The 22,687-nt window shown below is 26.8% G+C and overlaps 1 protein-coding gene across 2 annotated transcripts in view; it reads right to left on the bottom strand.

Annotated features, from left to right (window-relative positions):
• The window catches only part of LOC126743110 (sodium/calcium exchanger 3), a 172,909-nt gene that overhangs the window by 27,281 nt on the left and 122,941 nt on the right, over positions 1-22,687 (bottom strand). For both annotated transcript variants that reach the window (XM_050450073.1, XM_050450072.1), the window contains exon 4: positions 6,299-6,497. In XM_050450073.1, coding sequence (XP_050306030.1) covers positions 6,299-6,497 — 199 coding nt within the window. The remainder of the gene's footprint in view (positions 1-6,298; positions 6,498-22,687) is intronic.

Here is a 22,687-nt window from a genome sequence, read left to right as displayed (position 1 = left end):
ATAATTTGGCTATTCAACCTTGTTTCATTTGTTGCATCCACTTGCAGTGGATGAAATTTATGAATAGTTAATCATTTTTAATAGTGAATTATGAGTTTGATACGATGCATCTTATCTCCGGTTAATATTTCTCTTTAGGTAGTGCGGATCTTTTGCAAGAAAATCTATGTTATCTGACACAGAACCTGCAGAAGATGGTTTTTATTATTTTATTAGAAAATATTACAGCGTACGAAAAAAAAAAGCAGAAAATCAAATTTGATCCAAACTTAATAAAGATCTGAGAAACCTTTAACAAACTTTAATAAATTAAAAGTCCCATACGGGCATCCTTGTAATCAAAAAGTGCCTTTTGTTACCTTAAAAGCGTGTACAAAATTTCATAAACATATCTCAAGTAATAAAAAAGTTATGATTAAAAAACTTTTTTCTAAACTTAATACTCTGTATTTCAAAACGAAGCATTTCTCGATATATGTTTATAAAGGAAATTAAGATTTATTCTGAACACAGAATGTGCGATGAAAGTTTGGACGATGCAAATAAATAATGTAAGATAAAAACTATATTATTGTATAAATATACATATACAGTTTCAAAAATCTTTTGCTGGAAATGTCTTCCGAAAATATTGAATAAACTTGCTACTGCGTTTCTAACGCCAATAAAGTAGTAAATGTTCGTTGAATAGTCCACCATATTTCATGAATGTTCAGAATATTTCTAGTATATTACGAAAAGGCTTTAGTTCTTTGGATATCTGACTAAAATATTAATAATACGAAATAGTACGTTTAATAATTAATGCTAAATTGGCAGGCTGTTTATTTTTTCTATAAATAAATACTGGTTTAATTTTTTTTTATAATATTTGAGTTTTTAGTGATTTTTGACTGAAAATCTAATATTTTATAATTTTCGGAAGAATTGAAATAAGGATATTTAGTTTAAAGAAGGATACTAGATTTTTCAAAAAAATATTAAATAAAAGTAAAAAATTATAAAGTTTTATTATTAGGTAACATTTAAGTATTAACTATTTTATTAAAAACAAATAGTATTCTTTCTGAAATAATATCTTGAAATTTTAGCAAATACTTAGAAAGCAAATATATACAATTAGCAAATAGCAAATGGCAATTAGCAAATATATACGCTTCGATAAAAATGTCCCTTAGCAGTTATAGTATGGCTTCCAAATGTAAAGTTCCAAGATATTTAACAAAATACCTTTTTCAGATTTTTATGTATGAGCCATATTATTTTATTAAATATTTACATAAAGTAAGAATACAGAACTCATATATGTGACAACCTATTACCTGATGATGTGAATCACGTTTTGTTTGAGTGTAAAAATAATTTTGGTTACTTAGTCGCTTTGTTCTTTCCTTATTATTTACCTAAGATTGTAAAATAAACCAATAAATACCTTTTATTTTAAATTAGAGTCCTTAGTGTTCAGACAAAAATATTTGTGAATAAAAAGGCACCATTTTAACAAAATCAAATTTTATTTATATCTATAGGGTTATTTTTGATATGTGCACCTATATGCTTCGACAATTTTATGGTCTTTCCCAGGGCAAAAATACAAAAACAACAAGTAGGATAACTTTGATATTGTTTCTTGGTGATTTTGATAACAAAAGTTATAGAAAAAAACTTATAGAATTATTTTTATATTTGCACAATCCCAAGTTAGGTTAATTAGATAATTCATTTATACATAGAGCAACAGGTAGTTAATTTATTAAGGCCGGTATTAATTATTTAAGTTTTTTTTTAATAAATGGCTTATATGTATTTTAAGCATTATAAATAACTAATATAATATAAAATTATATTACAGGCATCAGCTTAATTAATAATGAAGATACGCTGACGGTAAAATCCATCTTCGGCACGTAAATATACCCTTAATTACATTTATTATCCCTGTCCGTCTCCCGTCTCTTAGCCCTAAACAATTTTAACGAAATTCACTAGACATTATTAATCTTTTAAAACAAGGATAAATTAGGGGCGTCAGATAAAATTTATTTTCAGTAATCTATTACTACTTTTTTAGTATAGCTCTCTAGAGGCTTAAAGTGCCAAAATAAATTAAATATAAGAAATGGAAAATATTATGCTTTTGCTCGTTATACTAGTCATAAGTATTTACAATTTCAGTTTCACTTTAATAGTGAATTAAATAACGAGGTTTGAAAACAACTATTAGCAGATGAGTGAGATAAATAGGAAGACTCAAAGTCGAAGTTAACAATTCGAATGAGTGAGTAGTAAGTTTTAATTTGCATTTTTTGGAGTAGTGTAAAAAAGTATAAAAATGATCCAGTATAAGAAATTTGAATCAAAATTGCAAAATCAATTTTTTGCCTAATAAAATGGTACTTTGATAATTGAAACTATCAATTGAAGTACTTCTACAGCATAGTTATCTGGGAACTGCCTTGATATATTATAAAAAAAATACTGAAAATTTCTTGTAAGAAAACACTGCCGGTGCCAAAAGTTCTCGAATTTCTTATACGCTATTTTCTATACAGCAAATTAATTTCGCGAAGGGCGTCCGCCCTCGCGGCTTTTACGTGCAACATCTCCAGTCAGTTGTATTTTTAATGCTTTTTTTGATACACAAATTGCTGTTATTTATTTTTTTTTAATTATTAATAATCTCAAACCTAAAAAAACGCATTTAAAAGTTGTGAGTAAGAGGCGTGTGATAATCAAAAAATATTTCCAAGCCGTGAATCTGTCACATAGGCTATCATTCAATCACTAGTAACCAAAATTGAAAACGCAGCATATGTCGATTACCAGCGACTCACTTAATCTACTGCCACATTAGTATACCACCATAACGAGTTTGTATTGGAATTTTCTTAATTTCATTTTTAATTCTTTTTTAATCACCCTATGTTATCAAATGTCAGACAAACAATACTAAAGTCGATCTTTTCTTTAAAAAAATCAAGCCCAAATTTATAAATGAAAATGTTCCTTTAGGAAACAATTATGCGTAGATACCATGTATATAAAAAAGTTACATTAAAAATTTATTAATTTTTATTGAAGCTATCGACCGATAAAATATATATCCGGACTCACCCAGCACATCAGGTGCCATTTTAACATTGAAATTTTCTATTTTAGGCGCGTCCATCCATGACCGAATAGTGTATTTACGCTAAATTGAACATCCATTAGAAATGTCAGTCATTATTGGGAAAATTAGCTGTAGCTTCCAACAATTCAAATAGAAAATCGGAAGAAACCTAATTTGATTTTGATTCTGCGGCAGCATTTTCATTGGGCGGTTTTTTGGCCCTATCGATTAATCCAAATATAACTGTTTTTATTCGAGATATTTTATGAAATTCATATAGCTTTTAAAAAAGCTTAGTAGTAAGTTCTTAGAAATAACCAGTGACAAATGAAATCGATCCAAACCCTCCTGAATGTTATTAATAAGTAATTAAGTGAAAACATCTCGGGTAATTAGATTACAGGCATCCGCTCATTTCTGAATAAATTTACCCAAGTCCCCCCGAAATTCAATCCATTCTAATAAAGATAAATTGGCTCCACTTGATGAATCCTGTGGAACAAAAAAACCTTTTCCCAGTCATTCAGCTTTGAGAAACGCAAACAGTAATTAAGTAGCGATGAAAGGCAAATGAGATCATTAGGATCCTCGGTTCTATTTTACTTTAATTTTTAAATATCATTATCCATCCAATAAGGATATTTTTTGATTTCTTTTTTTAAGGGTTTTTTTTATTTGCCAGAATAAGTTTTACAAATACTTCTGTTTAAATCCCACTTTATAACTAATTTTACTAGAAATTTATTCGTGATTTTTATACTTTATCAACCGATTTCAGTCGTTTTTTTAATTTAACAATGCCGGGTCTACTACAGGATAAAATTCAATATAAAGAAATTTTAGAGGACGGATTTAAGCATTTAAATATGAATTAGGTTACTTAGGGTTACAATTACTTATGAAATTTTTTTTGCAGCTTGTTAACTTTTACATAAAAATTTAGTAGAAATTCATAGAATATATTATGGTATCGGGGACTAATTATCCATGATATATTCTCTATTAATAAAAATATCTTATAATTTATTTATTTATCCTATTTTTTTAATTCTATTTTATAAAGCTTTTATCTAAAAATGTCCTTGTTTGTAATTTTAAACTGCTTTAAAAAATACTTTAAAAACTTTGTTTAATAAATTTTTTTAACTGTGTTTAAATTTAAAAATTTCTTACATTGTTTTAAAATTTTCTTATTGTGATATGTGTGAGTTGGACAATATATAGATAATTATATACAGTCGTATTGCTCAGTGTCTATATGTATAAAAGAATAATTATAATATAATAAAAAAATGTTTTTTGTTTACGTTTGTTTATGTGTGAGACGCTAAACTGACTCTGTATTATAAGTTGTACTTATTGTCCTTTTGTTTGCAGTGTAATTAGCATGTTAAGTAATTCTTCATTCGCCATTTCATCATTTTGTTGTGTTCAATTATTTTATATATTAACATACTTTTTTACTCCCTTGTAGTTTCTCCTGAAGAAGTCACTAAAATATAAGATGAAATATTGAGAATGAATAAATGAGTTTTATCGTTTTATAGTCAAAGACCGCTACCTGATAATAAGTTTGTATTTCTTCAAATAGTACGGTCGATAACCAAAATTATTTTATGATAATTATATAGTTATCTTAAAAACTGCATAAAGTAGCTGCAAACCATGAAAATCCATCAAACTTAGGATTAAAAAAAATTAAAAATACTCTAGCACATGGATTTATTTGCAACTAATTCTAAAGAAATAATAAAAATTGTGTGCATCTATTCTCATAATTTATATTTCGTTAAAAATAGTCCTCGAGCAAGTTCTTGACTTTTAAAACTCACTAACACGATATCACGTGATTGACCCTATCAAATGCCTTGGAGATGTCAGTATATTCCTTTCGCGATATTCTACAGTAAGACAACAAAATGTACAGAAAAAAAAAACAATTATAAACGCAAACTATTTCCGAAAACTCGTTCAGGTAAGTTTCCACCAATTCTGATTGTAAAATAATACTATTTGATTTATAACCACTCTTTTATTTTATTACTTCACAAATTTTAGGATATATGATTTTAGCGTTCAGTATGGCTTGGTTAAAATTGTGTTAGAATATTGCTTTTTTATTTGTTCAAAGTAAGTTTTTAAACTAGTTTTTGTATTAGTATTCTTTTCATTATCTTGATTTTGTAACTGAAGCAATCTACATTCATCAATCTTGCCACTCTTGTAGTTTTTGCATTAAATTATTTAATTTTGTAATTAATTCACGCTTTTGGATTTGCATTCTTTAAATACTGATTAAAAAGCCTCTGTTTGGTCTCGTAATCACTGATCTTAGATAATTATTATTCTTTGACAATTATTTTTAGTTTCTGAAATATCAGAACTCTCATATTACTTTAACTTTAGTTCTTGTTTTAGCATTTTTTTTTAGTTTCTTAAGCTCTTATATAGGTCACCAAGGAAGGAAGCAATTTCCAATAGAATTTCTAGGTAATTTTCTTTATAACAGATATTCTTCTTAATAGTTTCTGGCTTATTCTAATAAATCAAGCTCTTTTGGTGTAGCATTAAAAGTCTCAAATTTAGAACAAGTAATATCATATACTAATTCTATTATTACCTGCTTGTTAGCATATTTTAGAAGCTAAAAATAAAATTACACAAATGTACTTTTGATAATCATAAAAAATTTGCTAAAAGAAGAGAAAAAACAATACGAATTTCAATGTAAGCCAATTTACACGTCCAGCAAACGTTTTTCTTGGGTGCCGGAATAGCTATGTATCAAGTTAAAAAAAGAACGACATTACTTTACTGATTCTCCAATTACGCGTGCCTGGGACATCTCTACGTTTAACTCACGTGACTGTAGTTAGAAGAAGAAGAGTAGGAGAAGCTATTGTTCTCGTCTTCATTTGTATCTTAGGACTTATTATTGCAAGTTTATACATTTATTTCCACACCTAAGATCACCATTGGCCAAGCATGTATATACCCTTACATTTTAGGCAACAACTGACCAACTTGCTGGTCTAATAATAAGTACCAATAAAGTTTCTCGTTGCAGAAGGCTCACGCATCTTTTCTCCTCTTAACCAACCTGTATCTTACTTATATCCCCTTTTAAAACTTTTTAACCAAATTCTATAAGTAATTCTTAAACTAGTTTAAGATAGAATATCTTACCTGTAGGAGGTATTAATGCAAACAACACCTTCCAGAAGACAGTTAGGAAGTGCATAAAATAATCTAACTTGGATGGTTCTTTTTGCTCATCTTCGTCACTCGCGCTCACAGTTAGGGCTTCGACGAACTGCTCCTTCCATGATGACGTGCCAATGAGAAGCGACGCGTTTGCGCGTTGTACTAGTTTGTCTACTGTGTTCTAGAAAAAAAATATAAATATGTAAATATTTATTCTTTTTATTACTTAGTATAAAGAATATAATGCCTCTGGTGCAATTCTAGTATCAGACATACGGCATATACAGGATCCCCGTTTTAAGTAGTCATTATTGTGACTATTTTGTAAACGATAAAATTTTGTGTACAAAGTAGTCAAATTTTGATTTCCTAGCGATATACAGTGACAAATTAAAAAAAAATATTTTATTTATAACTAGAACATTATCTAGCATGATATGGAAATGATATAGCTGCAATACCTCCAATATTGTTGAAGAGAATTTTAGACTATGTAGATGATCTTAAAACTAAATGTTCGCATTACTCTTCAACTGGTGTAGAAATTGCTGGCAAATAATGATAAACTTCAGCAATCTTGCTTTTGCATATAAAGCCAATCTAGAAAAATGATTAAAGATCCTCCTTTGGAAAGAAGAAAACTCCTTTGGACAACTTATTGTGAGGTTACGTCTTATCATTTCCCTGAAAACCCTCATCTGCCAGTACTAAGATGATTTTTTAGTTGCAAACCATTTATTAAATTTTTGTAGAAATTTGCGGAGAATTAAAAATTGAGAGGAAGGGAGATGGGAAATTGGAAAACTGCTCATTGTGCTGTATTATATCAAATCTAAAATAAATCCCAATTTTTTTCTTTACCTAAAACACTTATTATTGATTTTATATGTATTTTAGATGCGTATTTTATATGTGTGCAACATGTGTCATTTATATTTATATATTTTATTCTTTATTAAATACCTGGTAAATCAAAGTACTTAAAAATTTTTAGTTCTGTAGAGCTCAATACCAATTTCAATTTTTTATTTACTGACCTGCATTTTTTATTTTATAATTAAAAAAAAAGTTAATTCCTCGTAACTTGATATTTGATTAAAGTATTTTTCTAACGTTTCGTACAAGAAAGAGTATCATCGATGATTTTTTTAATGTTTAAAACTGTTTTTTTTGTACATTTCAAATAACGTATTTTAATTTAAAGAGACACTGGATATATTAGTTTTTTTTACTATACTGGTACAGCAATAAGGTATTATTGCACAAAAAACCAGCTCTTTGTACAAAACGCTGGCAAATAAACTTAAATCTTTAGTCCTTTTAAAAGGATTTTTTATTCTTAGATATAAAATAAACAATTTAGATCGGTATTTAAAAATTCTAGGTTGATTGACTAACCGAAAAACTAAAAAAACAAATATTAAAATTTGTTAAAATGACTAACTAGCTATTTTGTATAAAGAAAAACAATATAAATCTAAGGGAACAAAACTATATTGTTACCATTAATAGTTTTCTAGTTAATTATCCTCTTAATAGCACAAACGAATGAAAATCTGTGACTTTAATTAACACAAAAACTTGCAACTTTTTTCTTATTTAAGCGACACCGTATCTCTTAACTTTTCCGAGATCGCCATAGTGGTATCTTGTAAAACAAACCTTAAATCCGTTTTAAATTATTTATTGCCTATTTTATAAACATTACATAAATTCATATAAAATCTGAGTTCCAAGCTTAAGCCACAATAAAACAAGCCCCAGTAGCTTAAGCTCAGCTTTTACACATATATGTAGTAATATATTACAGTAATTTGGTGAAGATATACAGAATATCCGGATGGTAGCTTAGTGGTTTAATACCGCGTTGCGGAATTTACCCCCACAATACAACATAGAGGCAACGACGTAGTTTTTGTTATAAGATAAAGCGAGATACAAGTATATATAGCTTAAAGTTCCTTTAACTTTTTACCTTATTATGTAAACAATTTTACTAAATTCACTATTCCAAAGTAGTAAGCTACCCGATCTTTAATAGAAAAATAAATTTTATTTTTATATATTTAAATTAATATAATTAAGGAATATATAAAAGATAATCACTTCAGATATAAAATTTATATAATAATTAAATATGTTGACAAAAACATATTCTTTACACAAAAAATATATTTCCTAAGGGTGTAAATACAAGTTATCAATGTACATAACAGTAGCGTCTATCATACAAGCATGTGGATTCTTCTAGTGTTTATTCGTGTTAATTATATGAAAATAGTTGGAGCCTTTTTATGTTTTTCCTACATGCAACCAAAGGCAGCAATTTAATTATGAATTTTTTATACGGAGAAAATATTTAATATGTTATTTTAGTGACCCAGGTGATTATTTTTAGTTTTTTAGGTTTAGTTGGATATAAGGTCAAACATAACTCCATCCTTTCAAATTTCTCTTTACGTTTGGACGGATATTAGGCCGAAGGCTATTACTAATAAAATAATATGCTATTTGAATTATAGCTAAGCATTTAATAAAATTTTATAAGAAATAATTGGGTACATAAGTTTCTCTCGAAATGCATAACATAAATGGCCATAGTCCACTTCTTATCCCAGTATGATACGAAACTGTTAAATTCATATTTAAACAGAGCTAGAAACTCCCACAAGCAGACGTATTTCATAAAGGATTGTTTGACTTAAATTTAGTTTGCATAGTACTCTCAAAATTCAAACTATGTTCGAACTAACGCCAATTGATGTTCAAAAACATTTGCAATATCCTTACAAACATAATGGAAGTAAATCCTATTTATTTTGAGAATGTGATTGTTGTTTAATTGTTTCGTGCATATTTAGTAAATTAAAAGAGACGAATTACTTTATGCCCTTTTTAATTTGCTTGACCCTTTTATGTTCGCAAACACAAATACCCCTATTTATAGTTCAGTCATTATTCCCATGCTCAGTTTATTTGCTTGTCGTTTTAATGGTCTAATGTTGATTTTTTTAATAAAATGGATGAGTTTATAGTAGATTTATAATAGATTTTTTCTATGAAGTGATTATTAGAAAGAATTCAAAAATACAGCCTTGATGTATTAAAATTTTAATAAATTTAACAATTATAGTTTTCGCTTTGAGTTAGGTACAGTAAATCATGTATGAGCCAATTACAAAAAAAAAATGGAAATATTGCGTTAGTTACCAACTCTGAAAATATGGGACTGTATCCTCTAACATTTACATGATAAAGTATTTAAAGTCATCTTCATTCAAAAATAAAGTTAAAAGTAAACTGCCAGCTGACTGTCTTGATTTATAACTTATATAAAACAAGGAAATCTATTGAGTGTGACTCTTATTTTTAAATAAAATTAAAACTGAAATGTGTAGGATGGGACCTGGGAGCTCTGCGGGTGTAAATAAATAATCAATGTATCTATATGTTTTAGAAATTGTAAAGACTTTTCTTTGGTATCTAATGTTACTCAGCTATTTAATATGTAAGAGTAGCTAATATCACCTATTTCGCCAAATTTCATTTATTTTTATATACTCTGTAATATTTTGCTAAAGAAAAATAAAGGCGTGTATTATTATTATAATTATTACTTTAAAAGATCAATGCACCCTGTATCTCCACCACATTTATTAAGACTTATAGTTATTTAATAATAACAAACATTTAAACGTACTTCATATTTTGACATTATATTTATTTTCATAAACGCCTATATGTGTAAAACCTACACCTGTATGAATTATTAAACACATAGGCATGTTTCACTGCTCTTAGTTTTAATTGTTAATAACCTAACCTTAATACCTATGCTATCGTGATGAATTATATGAATAAAACATTGTAAGCCTATAGTATTTAACATAAAACAATAAATTAGATCATTAGAATAAAATGATAATTGTTATCAATTTATTTATTGCAAGCCTCGATAAATTTAAAGCTATTTTATATTTGTTTTATTGTACAGGATAAAAGATAATATATGCTTTAATTAATGTAAATAAGAGGCTTTACATTTATGTTTTTTTGTATACACAGAGTAAATTCTTGGAAAACGGCCTTGTTCATATAAAAATCATTTTTAACCTTAGAATTCTTTACATTTCGCCACCAACAGTTTGTGGCTTCACCAGAAGGAAAAAGCTAAAAACACAATTCATTCAATTTATTTGCAAGGCTACATAAAATATGGTAAATTAACAAAGAGGCACTACATTTATAATAATTATACAAATTGGTCCTGATACTTATATACAGATTTAAAAATATTTATCTTAAAACTCTTGAACACAGACTGGGTTGACATGATTAACATCAAGATTATTGTTCTTATTTACATGGTATATTTGCTGATCCAACAATATTAAATTAAATTCAAACTGATGGTAAAATGCGTGCTTATCAGAAATTGATAATAGAGGGATTGAGACATGTTGGATAGGTTAAACCTTAATATATCAGGGACTGCTTTTTCAAGGATCAAAATTAGAGGCAACTAAATTAGAAATGATTGATTATGCAAATTGAAGCTTCAATAAATGCATAAGGCTAAGTGGTTCAATATCAAATTCTAAATTTAATGCATTGCTTTAATTATTAATTTGAATTATTTTCATAAATAATTGTTTTATATATTTTGTGTCAATCTAACTAACTTCATAACTATTGGTTAGGCCCAGTATGGTAATATTTTATAATTATTGATCGATGAGAAATTGTCGTCACATTTATATTTAGCCTAACGTAATTAATTGTTATATAGGCCCCATCAGACTAAATTAATATATCTCAGGTGATTCATCTAAGGATTTAAATATATTAGTAAGTTCATTCATAATAAGTTCTTAAGATACAAAATTAATATGTAATATTTAGGTCAATATTAAGGCTTAATTTATATGTTTCGAACCTTAATAATTTTTTGTTCTAAGTGCTGCTATATTGGCTTCTATATTATGCATATTTCGTTTTATTTTATTTAACATACTCTACTTTACAGATAAAATTTAATTAACCAGTTGTAGAAAAATATACATAACTTAGTCATTTAGCAATAGAACAAGTTAATAAAAAATGCGTACAAGCAAAGCTATACGTAGGCGAAGGGTACTTTTTTTAATTTTGAGGCGTATTCTTAAAATAAAAGCCGTTTTGTTTATATTTAAATATTGGCGCCTTAGTACATAGTTTTACTCCTGTAACGCCATCAACTGATTCATTGCGAAGCTATAGCAGAATTTGTTTTGTTTCAAAAGTATTCTGGTTCTCCATGCATGTAAACAACGATGTCCGCGATAATCGCTCATCCCGTCACCTGAAAAAAGTGCGTTCTGTAAATTAATATGCATGTCATGGCTGCTAAAACTCATATAAAGTTATGAGTGAAGAAAAAGTTAGACAAAGGCGCTTTGTTTTTATAAATGGATAAACAAATGTCCATGACGAAGAGTGAAGTGAAAGGCCTAGTATTCTGACTGTTGAAGTCGGTTCGCAAGTGGACCAAAACCTGCGATGTGATCCTCGATTAACGATTAATGGCCTGTCTGATCAATTTCCTCAGCTTGCACGAACTATTATCTACAATATTTTCACAGAAAACCTTGGATATTCCAAATTGTGTGCAAAATAGGTACCGAAAATGCTTAACGACCGCCACAAAGAGCAAATAATATGCAGTTGTCGAGAGTTTTTGGGTATACAGTCGTCGAGAGTTTTTTTTTTGGGAAAATTGCACCAACAAGATAAAGATTATTTGTTTTCTAGTATTGTTACCAGGAACAGGACATGGATATCCTACATTAATCCAGAAACAAAATAGCAAGCGAGCAGTGGCAACACTTATCTTTATCAAAACCAAAAAAGCAAACTCCGTATACAGGTTAAAAATTGATGACCATAATTTTTTGGAATATAAGGGCTGTTTTTTTAGTGGATTTTATAAAACGTGGGAAAACAATTAAAGCTGATGTATCTTAAAACATTGAAAGGCTGGAAGTAGCATATAGTGGAACTAGCAAACATTGCTTGCAACAATTCTGATGCAGTGATGCCGTATGCTTATGTAGAAATCACAAAAAAACTTAATTTGATTGTTTATTTTTATTTAATTTGAAAGACACAAAACAATACTACTATTCCATCTCTATAAACTATCAAACATTTTTTTAAAATAAACTATGATAAAACCCTTTAATGAAGTAGATATTCAACGTTATATGAATGTAAATAATGTATTTAAAAAAAAAGGTAAGGGCATAGTAATACTGCTCGATCCCAATGTTGATGCCACCGACGCGACACAAGGAATCTGAGCTAACTCGTGACGACGAAACAAAATCACTACCAGTGACGTCGTCAAAAAATATTTACATGATAATTATTTTTTAATAATAGAGTATGCGTTGAATATATGTTTTTGAACTATTTATCTGTTTTTTAACCGAACTTCATTAGAGTAAAGGTACCTACCTAATAAAGGCTTTGTTATATTATCTATGAAGAATCTAAAGCAGTGGAATCATTTTAGAAACTCAGTCTAATGTCAATAAAATAGTTAAAACAAAATACTAGTTAACAGGTCAGTATTTCCGGTAAAATTTAATATTAGGGTAGTAGTATCGCACTAAAGTATGCATTAACATCTTTAATTTAATATATTGACTTATTTTAATTAAATCACAAAACGTCTTTAGTTGTCTTTTGACACGTCTTTTAATAATAAATTATCGGGCAATCATCAACGTTTTTTAGAACAAAAGATACACGGATTTTTTTTATCCCTATTGCGTGACTTATCGTCATCGTCCTGTTTTATCAACTCTGCCAACTGCATAATCAACCACTACTGATTTTCACGTTTACCTCCCGTTTAACCGTCAAAATTATTACCAAAAGTCTTCAATATCTTTATTGAAAATACATAATAGCTATAGATAGGTGTAAATAGGTGTTATGTAATTTTTCTACCAAGACAACAACAAAACATAAAATAAGTCCTATTTTTTTTTAATTATTTAGATTTGAAAATATATTCTTATTTCACTTATGCTCGTATTTCACACATGCATTCACATTTAAGTTTTTATTTAGGCATATTTCTAAGATCCCGTATTCTACTTTTATGAAGACAGTTCTCCATGATGTGATGTCATGAAAGTATCGATATTTTTTTGTAAAAAGATCATCTTTAATGCCCTTTTTCCATACTGTGGCATAAACAGCACAAGTTTTTACCATCGTAACATTACATAAAAATACTCAAATGAGATCTTGTCTCTTTCTCCTGAAACTAAATAAAAAACACAGAACCTCACAAGTGTAAACACAAAGCTGTTTAACATTGGCAAGATGACATTTCGCTTATGATTGCGGTGTTATCCTGTGACATTTCTTAGAAGCATTAGGACCAAGAATGTTAATAATTTTTTTGTTACTTTAAAGGTCTTAAAGTAGGTGAAATCTATTTCTACATCTTATTCTTAATCCAAAATCCAATACAAATAATTTATACTATGTGTTAGTATATAGCTGAAAATTTCTTCTTTTGGAAATATGTATAAACCTGATAACAGAGAATCGGTAAAAGAATGTTGGTAAGCAAATCACCTCCTTGTCCCTAAGCAAATGTTGAATTTAAACAAAGTTGTTGCTTACTGATTCTAGTCTTATCTTATAAGTGAAAAGTACATATTGTTTCGTTTAATCCTAATCTGTACCAAAAAGCAAAGCTGTATCATCGGCTTATAAAACGATTGTGCTTCAATTTTAAAAAGAGCATAATTTATAAACAGAACTAGACCCAGCACTGTGGTATCCTAGTTATATTATTTAATCTTTGCTTATATATTCTAATAGCCGGATATCTATTTTGCAAATAATCTCTATTAGCGTCATTGCGGCTTTGGTCTAATACTTCAATAATCTTAATATATGTCCCCGCATGAAGTGCTTTAGAATAGATCTATTAAAACCTAAAAACTCTATAATCTCTTTGAACCCAAATTTAAGAATAAGGGTGACTGTAACAAGTTCGATGGCACTTTTCTAGTTTCATAAAATTTGTTAATCGTATGAAGAAAAGGTTCTGGAAATTCTATTTGGGATTCTTTTATTAAATGTTAATAAGCCAACGAGACGTGAAATATGTTTGGCTACAGGATGCAAAGCCAAAAGAAAGTGATTATTTAGTTCATTTAAAATATTTTGAGCCATACATGTCTTAAACGAAATGTGATATTTTTTTTAATTTAAGGTTTCTTTAAGAAAACTTTAAAAGTTGACAACCAATAGCTAGTAGCATTTCTATTCTGTAGATAGAATTTTTTATATTATATGATACACACTATATAAAACCCTGTAGAATACTGAAAATAAATATAAATTTACTACATGAAAAATAAAATATACTTAGAACATATGTACCAAAAGATCCTTAGCAATACTATTTGGTGTATATGTATATATATATTTAATATTAAATATAATAATGTATATTATAATGTATATTCTATTTAATTTTCTTTTATTAATAAAAACAACAAAAAAAGACACATATTATCAAAACAAAATTTTATATAAATATTTACTTTAATGTTTACATACTGACGTTAACGGCCTGCAATGAAACGAAAAAATTAAATTCAAATTAACAGTATTCGAACCGAAACAAATTTAGGATAAAGCGGAAACGCAGTTTAAAAACTAAATTAAATTAAATTTACATTAAGGGTAAATATTTTGTTTTACGAATAATTATATCACTTTAATTATATTTACTTATGAACATGTGTTGTGCCCTGCAATAAATAAAACATTTATAATTAAAACAAATTTTCCAAAATATAAATTTTACTTATTAAAACATACGTAGGAAGTCTTTTATGGCAAAAAATATAGCATAGCCTTTTTAGTTATGCATTTAATTGTTAAGATATGCCTCTTAATCTTTGTTATCTAAAAAATGTATTCCATAAATACTTTACATTAAATTATATTTCAGTATTACATAATTTATACTGATTTATACATAAATTAGTATTGTATTAAATTTGGAAATAATATTATCCTCTTTTACCCAATTAAAATTAATTATAACATGCATATTTTTTTAATTAAAGGTATCCTTGATAGAATTGACTATTAGGCATACCTTTAATTAAAAAAATATGCATGTTATAATTAATTTTAATTGGGTAAAATAGGATAATATTATTTCCAAATTTAATACAATACTAATTTATGTATAAATTAGTATAAATTATGTAATACTGTAATATAATTTAATGTAAAGTGTTTATGGAATATATTTTTTAGATAACAAAGATTAAGAGGCATATCTTAACAATTAAATGCATAACTAAAAAGGCTATGCTATATTTTTTGCCATAAAAGACTTCCTACGTATGTTTTATTAAGTAAAATTTATATCTTTGTGATAAATTAATAATTAGTTACATATTTTGGTAGGTAATACATCACTATTAAAATAAATATTAATTTTGAAAGTACTATCTCATACACTCAGTTATTGAAAAGAAGAAAAAAAACTTATTCACGTATTTAGAAGAAATCTGAACTGAAACCTTGAACGATAACTATAGTTATATTTAATTTAATACAACTCCAATAATTCTAAGCACAGAAAAGAATAAAAAATCTATTTTTAGAATAACGTTTCGATTAAATCTATTACCTTTATTAAGGTTAATTAAAATAAATTAAATGTATAAATTTAAAATCATTTTGTATCTCTTTGGTTACTCTAAAAACATTTCATTAAAAAAGTCCTCTTTTTAATAATTGAGCGTATTGTATAGTACTTTCGAAATTTTTATTATTTAAATAGGAATGTAATATCCAGCGAAATAGGTAAGTAACTAAGTAGGTTTTATTAATATGTATTTATTTAGAGTTTTATTACTAGACTTTAGCAACTAGTGGATTACAGTAAATATTCTTGGATTGTTTAGTGCAACAAATTAACGGTTTCTCTTCACCGGTGTGAGATAATTAAAAACAAAAATTCTCGTAAAACTGCAATATTTAATAATAAAGTGCCTGTAAATCTAATACAGACTTTTATGAATACAATGTGCCGATGGCAATCCTCGCTTTTAAGATTACTAGCATTTTCACTTTATAAAGTTTTTTTATAGCTACGTTTATATCAATAGTATTTAAATAAACCTAATTTATATTACTATGTTCCACTATACATATATAGAAATATAATTTAGTTTTTAATGTAACTATAACATATGTGCTAATTAAAGTGCAAATATCTAGACAAAAGGAGAAATATTTATGCACACTTAACTATTGTTTTGTATCTTTTAAGAAATTTATTACATAACTATATTTTGTACTTAAGTGCCTTAAAGTATAATATGATAAAAAATCTTACTAAAAATAATATGCATAACTTGAATGGCCATAGTGCACTTTTCGATACAGAAGATTTTCTGGGTGAGATTATTCTACATCGTTACTAAACAGTTATTAAGTAATCTGTATATTCTGTTTTATACAACAAAATATTTTGTCCTGGATCTATCTAATAACACGTTGAAATTTAAACAACAAGCCATTTCGATTTGTAAACCGAATTCATTCTGAATTATTTGGTAGTTAACTCGGTTAAAAATTCGATTTTATTGTACATTACATTCATTCAGCGAATAATAGCTTAAAATAGGAATAAAGAGTCTTTCCGAAGCGAACAACGTTTTGCACTTAAGTTTTTCAAAGGGTTGAATTGTCGGGCAATGAAAATAAGGGTTATTGAGCATACTTTTATTGATTTTAAGTATAGTTTGTAACTTGAAAGTTAAGAAAACAATTTAATTCTTGTCACTTATTGGGATAAAATAGACATATCGACATAAAACATGTTTTTTTTACCTGTATTCTTTAAAACGAATTTATTATTTAATCATCCAGCTAAGAGCTTTACTTTCAAATTACGATTTGACAGCAAACCATTGTGTGAGTCTATAAGCATGTAGTAATGACCACTTGACGATGACATGCACTATAAAGTAAATCTATTTTGCATGCTTGACAAGTTTATCCGTAAGCAAAGCTCTGTATTCGTTTACTGAACGAGTAAATTAAAGTTAGACAAATACATTAATCCACTAAATTTGGTGGATAAAACTATTTTAGTTAAAACAAATTGGTTAGAGCAATTACTTGAGTTTTGAATGAAAACATTTTTAAATTAGGCTTAGTTCTTAATTTTATGTAAAATTTTATATCCCATTTAGTATCTTCTCTAATGCGAAATTATAATCTTATTTTTAAAGGTTTAAATTCAATTTGAAAAATGTGTATTAAAATTCATAATAGTACTTTTGTTTATCTAAAAGGTAACTGAAACCTAAAGGTTAAGAAAATAATTGAATTATCAGACAATTATCTGGTTAACATATTTTTTTGTTTATTGTAACAATATAATTATTTTGATAAAAGTGTGAAAAAATAATTATATTTTTGCTATAAGCTTAAATTGAATCGTACAAAAAATAAATATTTACAGCTACTTTTTTCTAATAAGACGTTTAAACTAAAACAAGTCATTATGAATTATTATTTGCTAAATAAAATATATTATAATAAAATAAATAAATTAAATTGCTACAAAGTTGTAGTTTTGAATAATAGTTCAAATCGATAAAATTACTGTGGTTCAAAAGCATTAGTAAGTATAATCCATTGCATTCTTGAAGGATTCATTGGGATAAAAATGTTAATATGACCGTGTAATAAACTTTTTACTTTAAAAGCTCTTAATGGGTTAAAAATATAATAGGCTCAAGAAAATAAATATCACTGGTGATACAAGTACCTTTATTTGTCGTAAGGATAATTTGCAACCTAAAAGTTTAGAAAACAAACAAAAAAAATTTTAAAAAACATAAACAAAGCTTCATTTTCATTCATGGGATGAGTAAATTAAATTTAGGCAAATATGTTCATTTACTCTTACTACAAACTCAAATGAATAAAACAATTAAGTACAAATAATTCAATTTTTTAAAGTAATCATTTCATCATAATATATCATTACTTTGGTAAAATTGTGTACATATTTTTATGTAAAAGTGTTAATGTAAGATGCAAATGCTAAAAATTAATCCTAAGATGCATAATTTAAATGCCTATGGTAGACTTTTTGCGAATTAAAAGAAAAATCCATACAGTCAGTTGTTAACAGTTGTTTTAAGTTAGTAATTCTTGGTCTATGGATTAACCTTTAATTACTTATTAATCTTAAATTTATAGAACAAAAAATGAAGATCACTAAATTTGCTACAAATTATTTTTTAAAAGCAATACTATACAACCAACGGGAACAAAAGAAAAATAAATATTAAAAAAATTATTTTGATTGCTTTGGTCAAGTGTAATAATTTACTCCTGAAACCTAGAAGAGAATTGTTAATCTTATTTTTCTTGTTTTATTATTTTTACCGTATTTTATCAAGACTAAATTCTGATTTTCCCAAAAATTGGAAATTAACAGAGATACTGATTTTCATTTTTAAGCTCTCTACATAGGGCATTAATGAAAAAAAAGAACGGTCGTATGGGATTTTTAAACTTAAAACGTTTTAAATACCAAATTGACTGTACTAATTAATGAACCTATAAACGTGTAGTAATAACAACTTGATGTTGACGTACACCATATAATAAATCGATTTTGAATACTTGATAAGTTTATCTGCAAACAAAACTCTGTATTCATTGACGGTATTTAGGCAAATACATTTGTATCTCTATTACTCCACAATTAAGTAAATAAATTAATATTTTGGTTAAAACAAGTCAGTAAATACATTAATTATTTTTGTTTATTTAGTTAATCTACTCATAAATCACTTACAAAGTATCTTATATTTTTGGAAATCGGAATAAAAAGCTTTTTTGTAAACGCTTTAACCAAAGGATGTAAGAGATACATGATAATAGATTAACGTGTCACAGCTAGCTGAAGTTGTATTCAGTTTCAAAAATGTTTTTGACGCTAAGAGTCTCAAGCCTTTTTATATGCTAAAACCTATTTTATATGCTAAACCAAGAAACTATTTTGGATAAATCGATAAAGTTTTATTATATGGTTTTGTAGAAAACATTTTTTTCAATATTTAAGAAAATATAACTTTAAAAAGAAATTTTTTTAAGAATTCAGCAAGTATAGTTTTATTTTTTTCTTATTATTTTAACTAACAATAACTTAGGTAAAATACAACTGTCATAACAAATAATGATGACTTATCTTCTGAATTAAATAAAATAAGATACATAAATAAATATAATAACAATTTTCGTGGCTAGTAAAATTAATCGTTCTATAATAGCTATTTGTTATCGGTTTTTGGGTAATAAATCTTTCATATGCTATTTAATTATATAAACATTTTATCGCATGCAAGCCGAAAAAAAATTACATGCTTAAATCCGTATTTTTAATTAGGATTAATGAGGTTCGTTGAGTAATAAAATCGACTTTCTTTTGGAAGGAAAAAAGGAAACTTTTGTTTACAGGCTTCTGGTAAAGATTTAATATTTATACAAAATTATTATTTAGTTTTTGATTTTTATAGCAAAGGTTCAGAAATAAAAATATTATTGATATAAAAATTTGTCCCAAAATAAAATAAATATTTAAGAGTGAGGTTTTCATAAAATTGGAAAAATTAAAAGGTATATATTTATTTACTCAAAAGGAAAATTTAGAGTAAATATTATGCCTTTCAAATTATGTATTTTAAGATAATTTTTTCAACGTTTATTATGTACTTTAATCTTTAACATAAAAAAATAATATCAAGTATTGTGCATGTTAGAACGAAATATATTGATAATATTTTGCTGTTATCACGAATATTGCAACTTTGCTAGTTCTTTTGAAATTCAATCAATTTAATCAATTTGAGTTTCAATCTTTTGAAAGAAAGTTTTCATAGCAAAAAGTGTACCAGAACCATTTAGGTTATGCTTTTTAAGATAAATGTGTAAATGTTTAAGGTGTACATGAGCTTTTTACATAAAATAATAATACTGAATATGCTGGGTTTCATTTAGTTTCTTTTGCTTTTTCTTTCAAGAATATTTACCAACTTTAATGCGCTAATAAATGACTTTGAATAAATCCACATTTATTTGTCCTTCTGTTAAGCAAATAATATGTATGGGCGATTTTAACATTATTCTATTAATTGAACCCAATACCTTGAATTTTAAATCAATCCACTCGTATATCCGGTAATTCCGCGTCACTACTAGTCCCTATGTTTGTGACTGATAATACTTTACTCAAAAATACTAGCACTGTCTCGTTGGAGGATATTTCGAATCATTGTTTGGTCTACTGTAAATTGAAAATTGAGAAAGCTCGTTCTATACCTCAGCTAATTACTTAAAGAATTTTAATGTCGATGTTTTTTACACTGATCTTCAATCAGATTAAATTATTTTATGTAGTAATTAAAAGATGTTATAGGATGGAGAATTGACGCAATTCACTACTGGTCTCAGATTTTTCTTAAACCATATAGTTTGGATACAATAGTTTGAAATTAAGTTATTTTAATAGCCATGTGACATATTGTACGCAGATTTTAAGGAATTAAAGGTATATTTGGAAGGCATGTTGTCCTAGATTACTTTACTTTACTTTGTTTTAGTTGATTTTAATTAGATAGTTTTTGCTTATATCTTTATGTAATGACAATAAGATACACAGAAGGAAAATATGTACCTTAAAAATATCCAATAAAGGATTGAAACTTAAACATGATAACATGAACGCTTAACAAATAATAACGTCTTTTATTTTGTGTCCTATATCTCAAAAAACTTTGGGTCTTTCTTCCGCAGTTTCTTCTTTTTATTTTCGGGCTGGAAATTTGGCTTCATAATCGACACAAAATATAAGTTTTTATGAGACATATAGATGCAGCATTACGAAATTATAAGAGAACTAGTAAGATATTCCTATATGTATACAATACTTTATTCCATTTTTTAATTTTTTTTTATAACTAATTCTATAAAAATAAGGTAAACCTTTACCAAAAGTAAAAAATTTCTGAAAGTAAAGTATTTTTTGAGTTTTATCAAAAGTTTTTAAAGGGCTGTTAAATAACTAGTTAATTGCATATTGATTATGTAAATAAAACTATTTCAGAAAGGCAATAATTTCTAAATTAAAATACAATTATAATAACTCCTAAATGGCCTGCTCTTATTTTTATATAAAATATTAATCAAATAAAATACATAAATTAATATAATATAATAAATTTTTGCCGTTAATAAAGCCTATAATTTTAAAATGTTCCATTTTTTACCATTTCGAGTCATAAATCTTTCATGAGCCATTGATGATAAAAATATTTTATCGCCTGCAAGCCGATAAAAGAAATTACATGTTTAGTCACTTTTGCATGAAAAATGTTTTTTTTTTAAACAGGATTAATAAGGTTCATTAGGCAATAAAATCGACATTGTTTTGGAAAGAAGATTTTTTTTTATTGATGGACTTTTAATGAAAAGTGATTATTAATAAGTTTTTTATTGTGATTTTCTACCAAAGGCTAAAAAATATAAATACTGTATATTCATAAATAGTTTTGAGAGTAAATTACTATTAAATAGTATGGTTTTTATTAACTTAGCTGAAAATTACATATTTATTACCTTGGTATTGACAGATATAAGACATTAATTCTAAACTTTTGAAAAGCAAAAAAACTTAACCTTTCACAGTGTGCGTACGAACTCTATTTACATAAATTTGGAAACTGATCTCACCTCTGACATAAAAATTGATAGACCGTATCAGGGTATTAACATATAAAGTACCTTTTATAAAAGGTTTTGAAAGTCAATTTCTTGAAAATATTTAGAGGTTTTTTACAATTATACGTTATTTTGTTCCTAAGGAGGTTTATATGACTTAAAAATAACTTTTCAAAAGTCACAGCATGGCTCATTAATAAATTATTACCGAATATTAGAATTGTGCTCAAAAACATTTTGAAGGGAGGTTTTTATACCAAAAAGTGTACCATACCCAATTACGTTATGCATTTTAGCAATAGTCCAACGTTTAAAGTGTACTCCAAAAACTAAGTAGTATTGTGCATCTCAGTAGGAAGCATATTTTTAAATGACTTTAAAGACGATATTTTGTCATCGCAATTAATAACGAATATCGGATTTCAAATAAAAAATCTTTTGAAGGGAGGCTTTTATAGCGAGAAGTGCTCAATAGCTATTTAAGTTTTGCATTTAAAGAAACATTTATCAATGTCTAATGTAAACTCCAGCCTTTAA

The sequence above is a fragment of the Anthonomus grandis genome, chromosome 12 (genome assembly GCF_022605725.1).
Source record: "Anthonomus grandis grandis chromosome 12, icAntGran1.3, whole genome shotgun sequence".
Lineage (NCBI taxonomy): Eukaryota > Metazoa > Arthropoda > Insecta > Coleoptera > Curculionidae > Anthonomus > Anthonomus grandis.
This window is presented reverse-complemented; position numbering and strand designations above follow the sequence as displayed.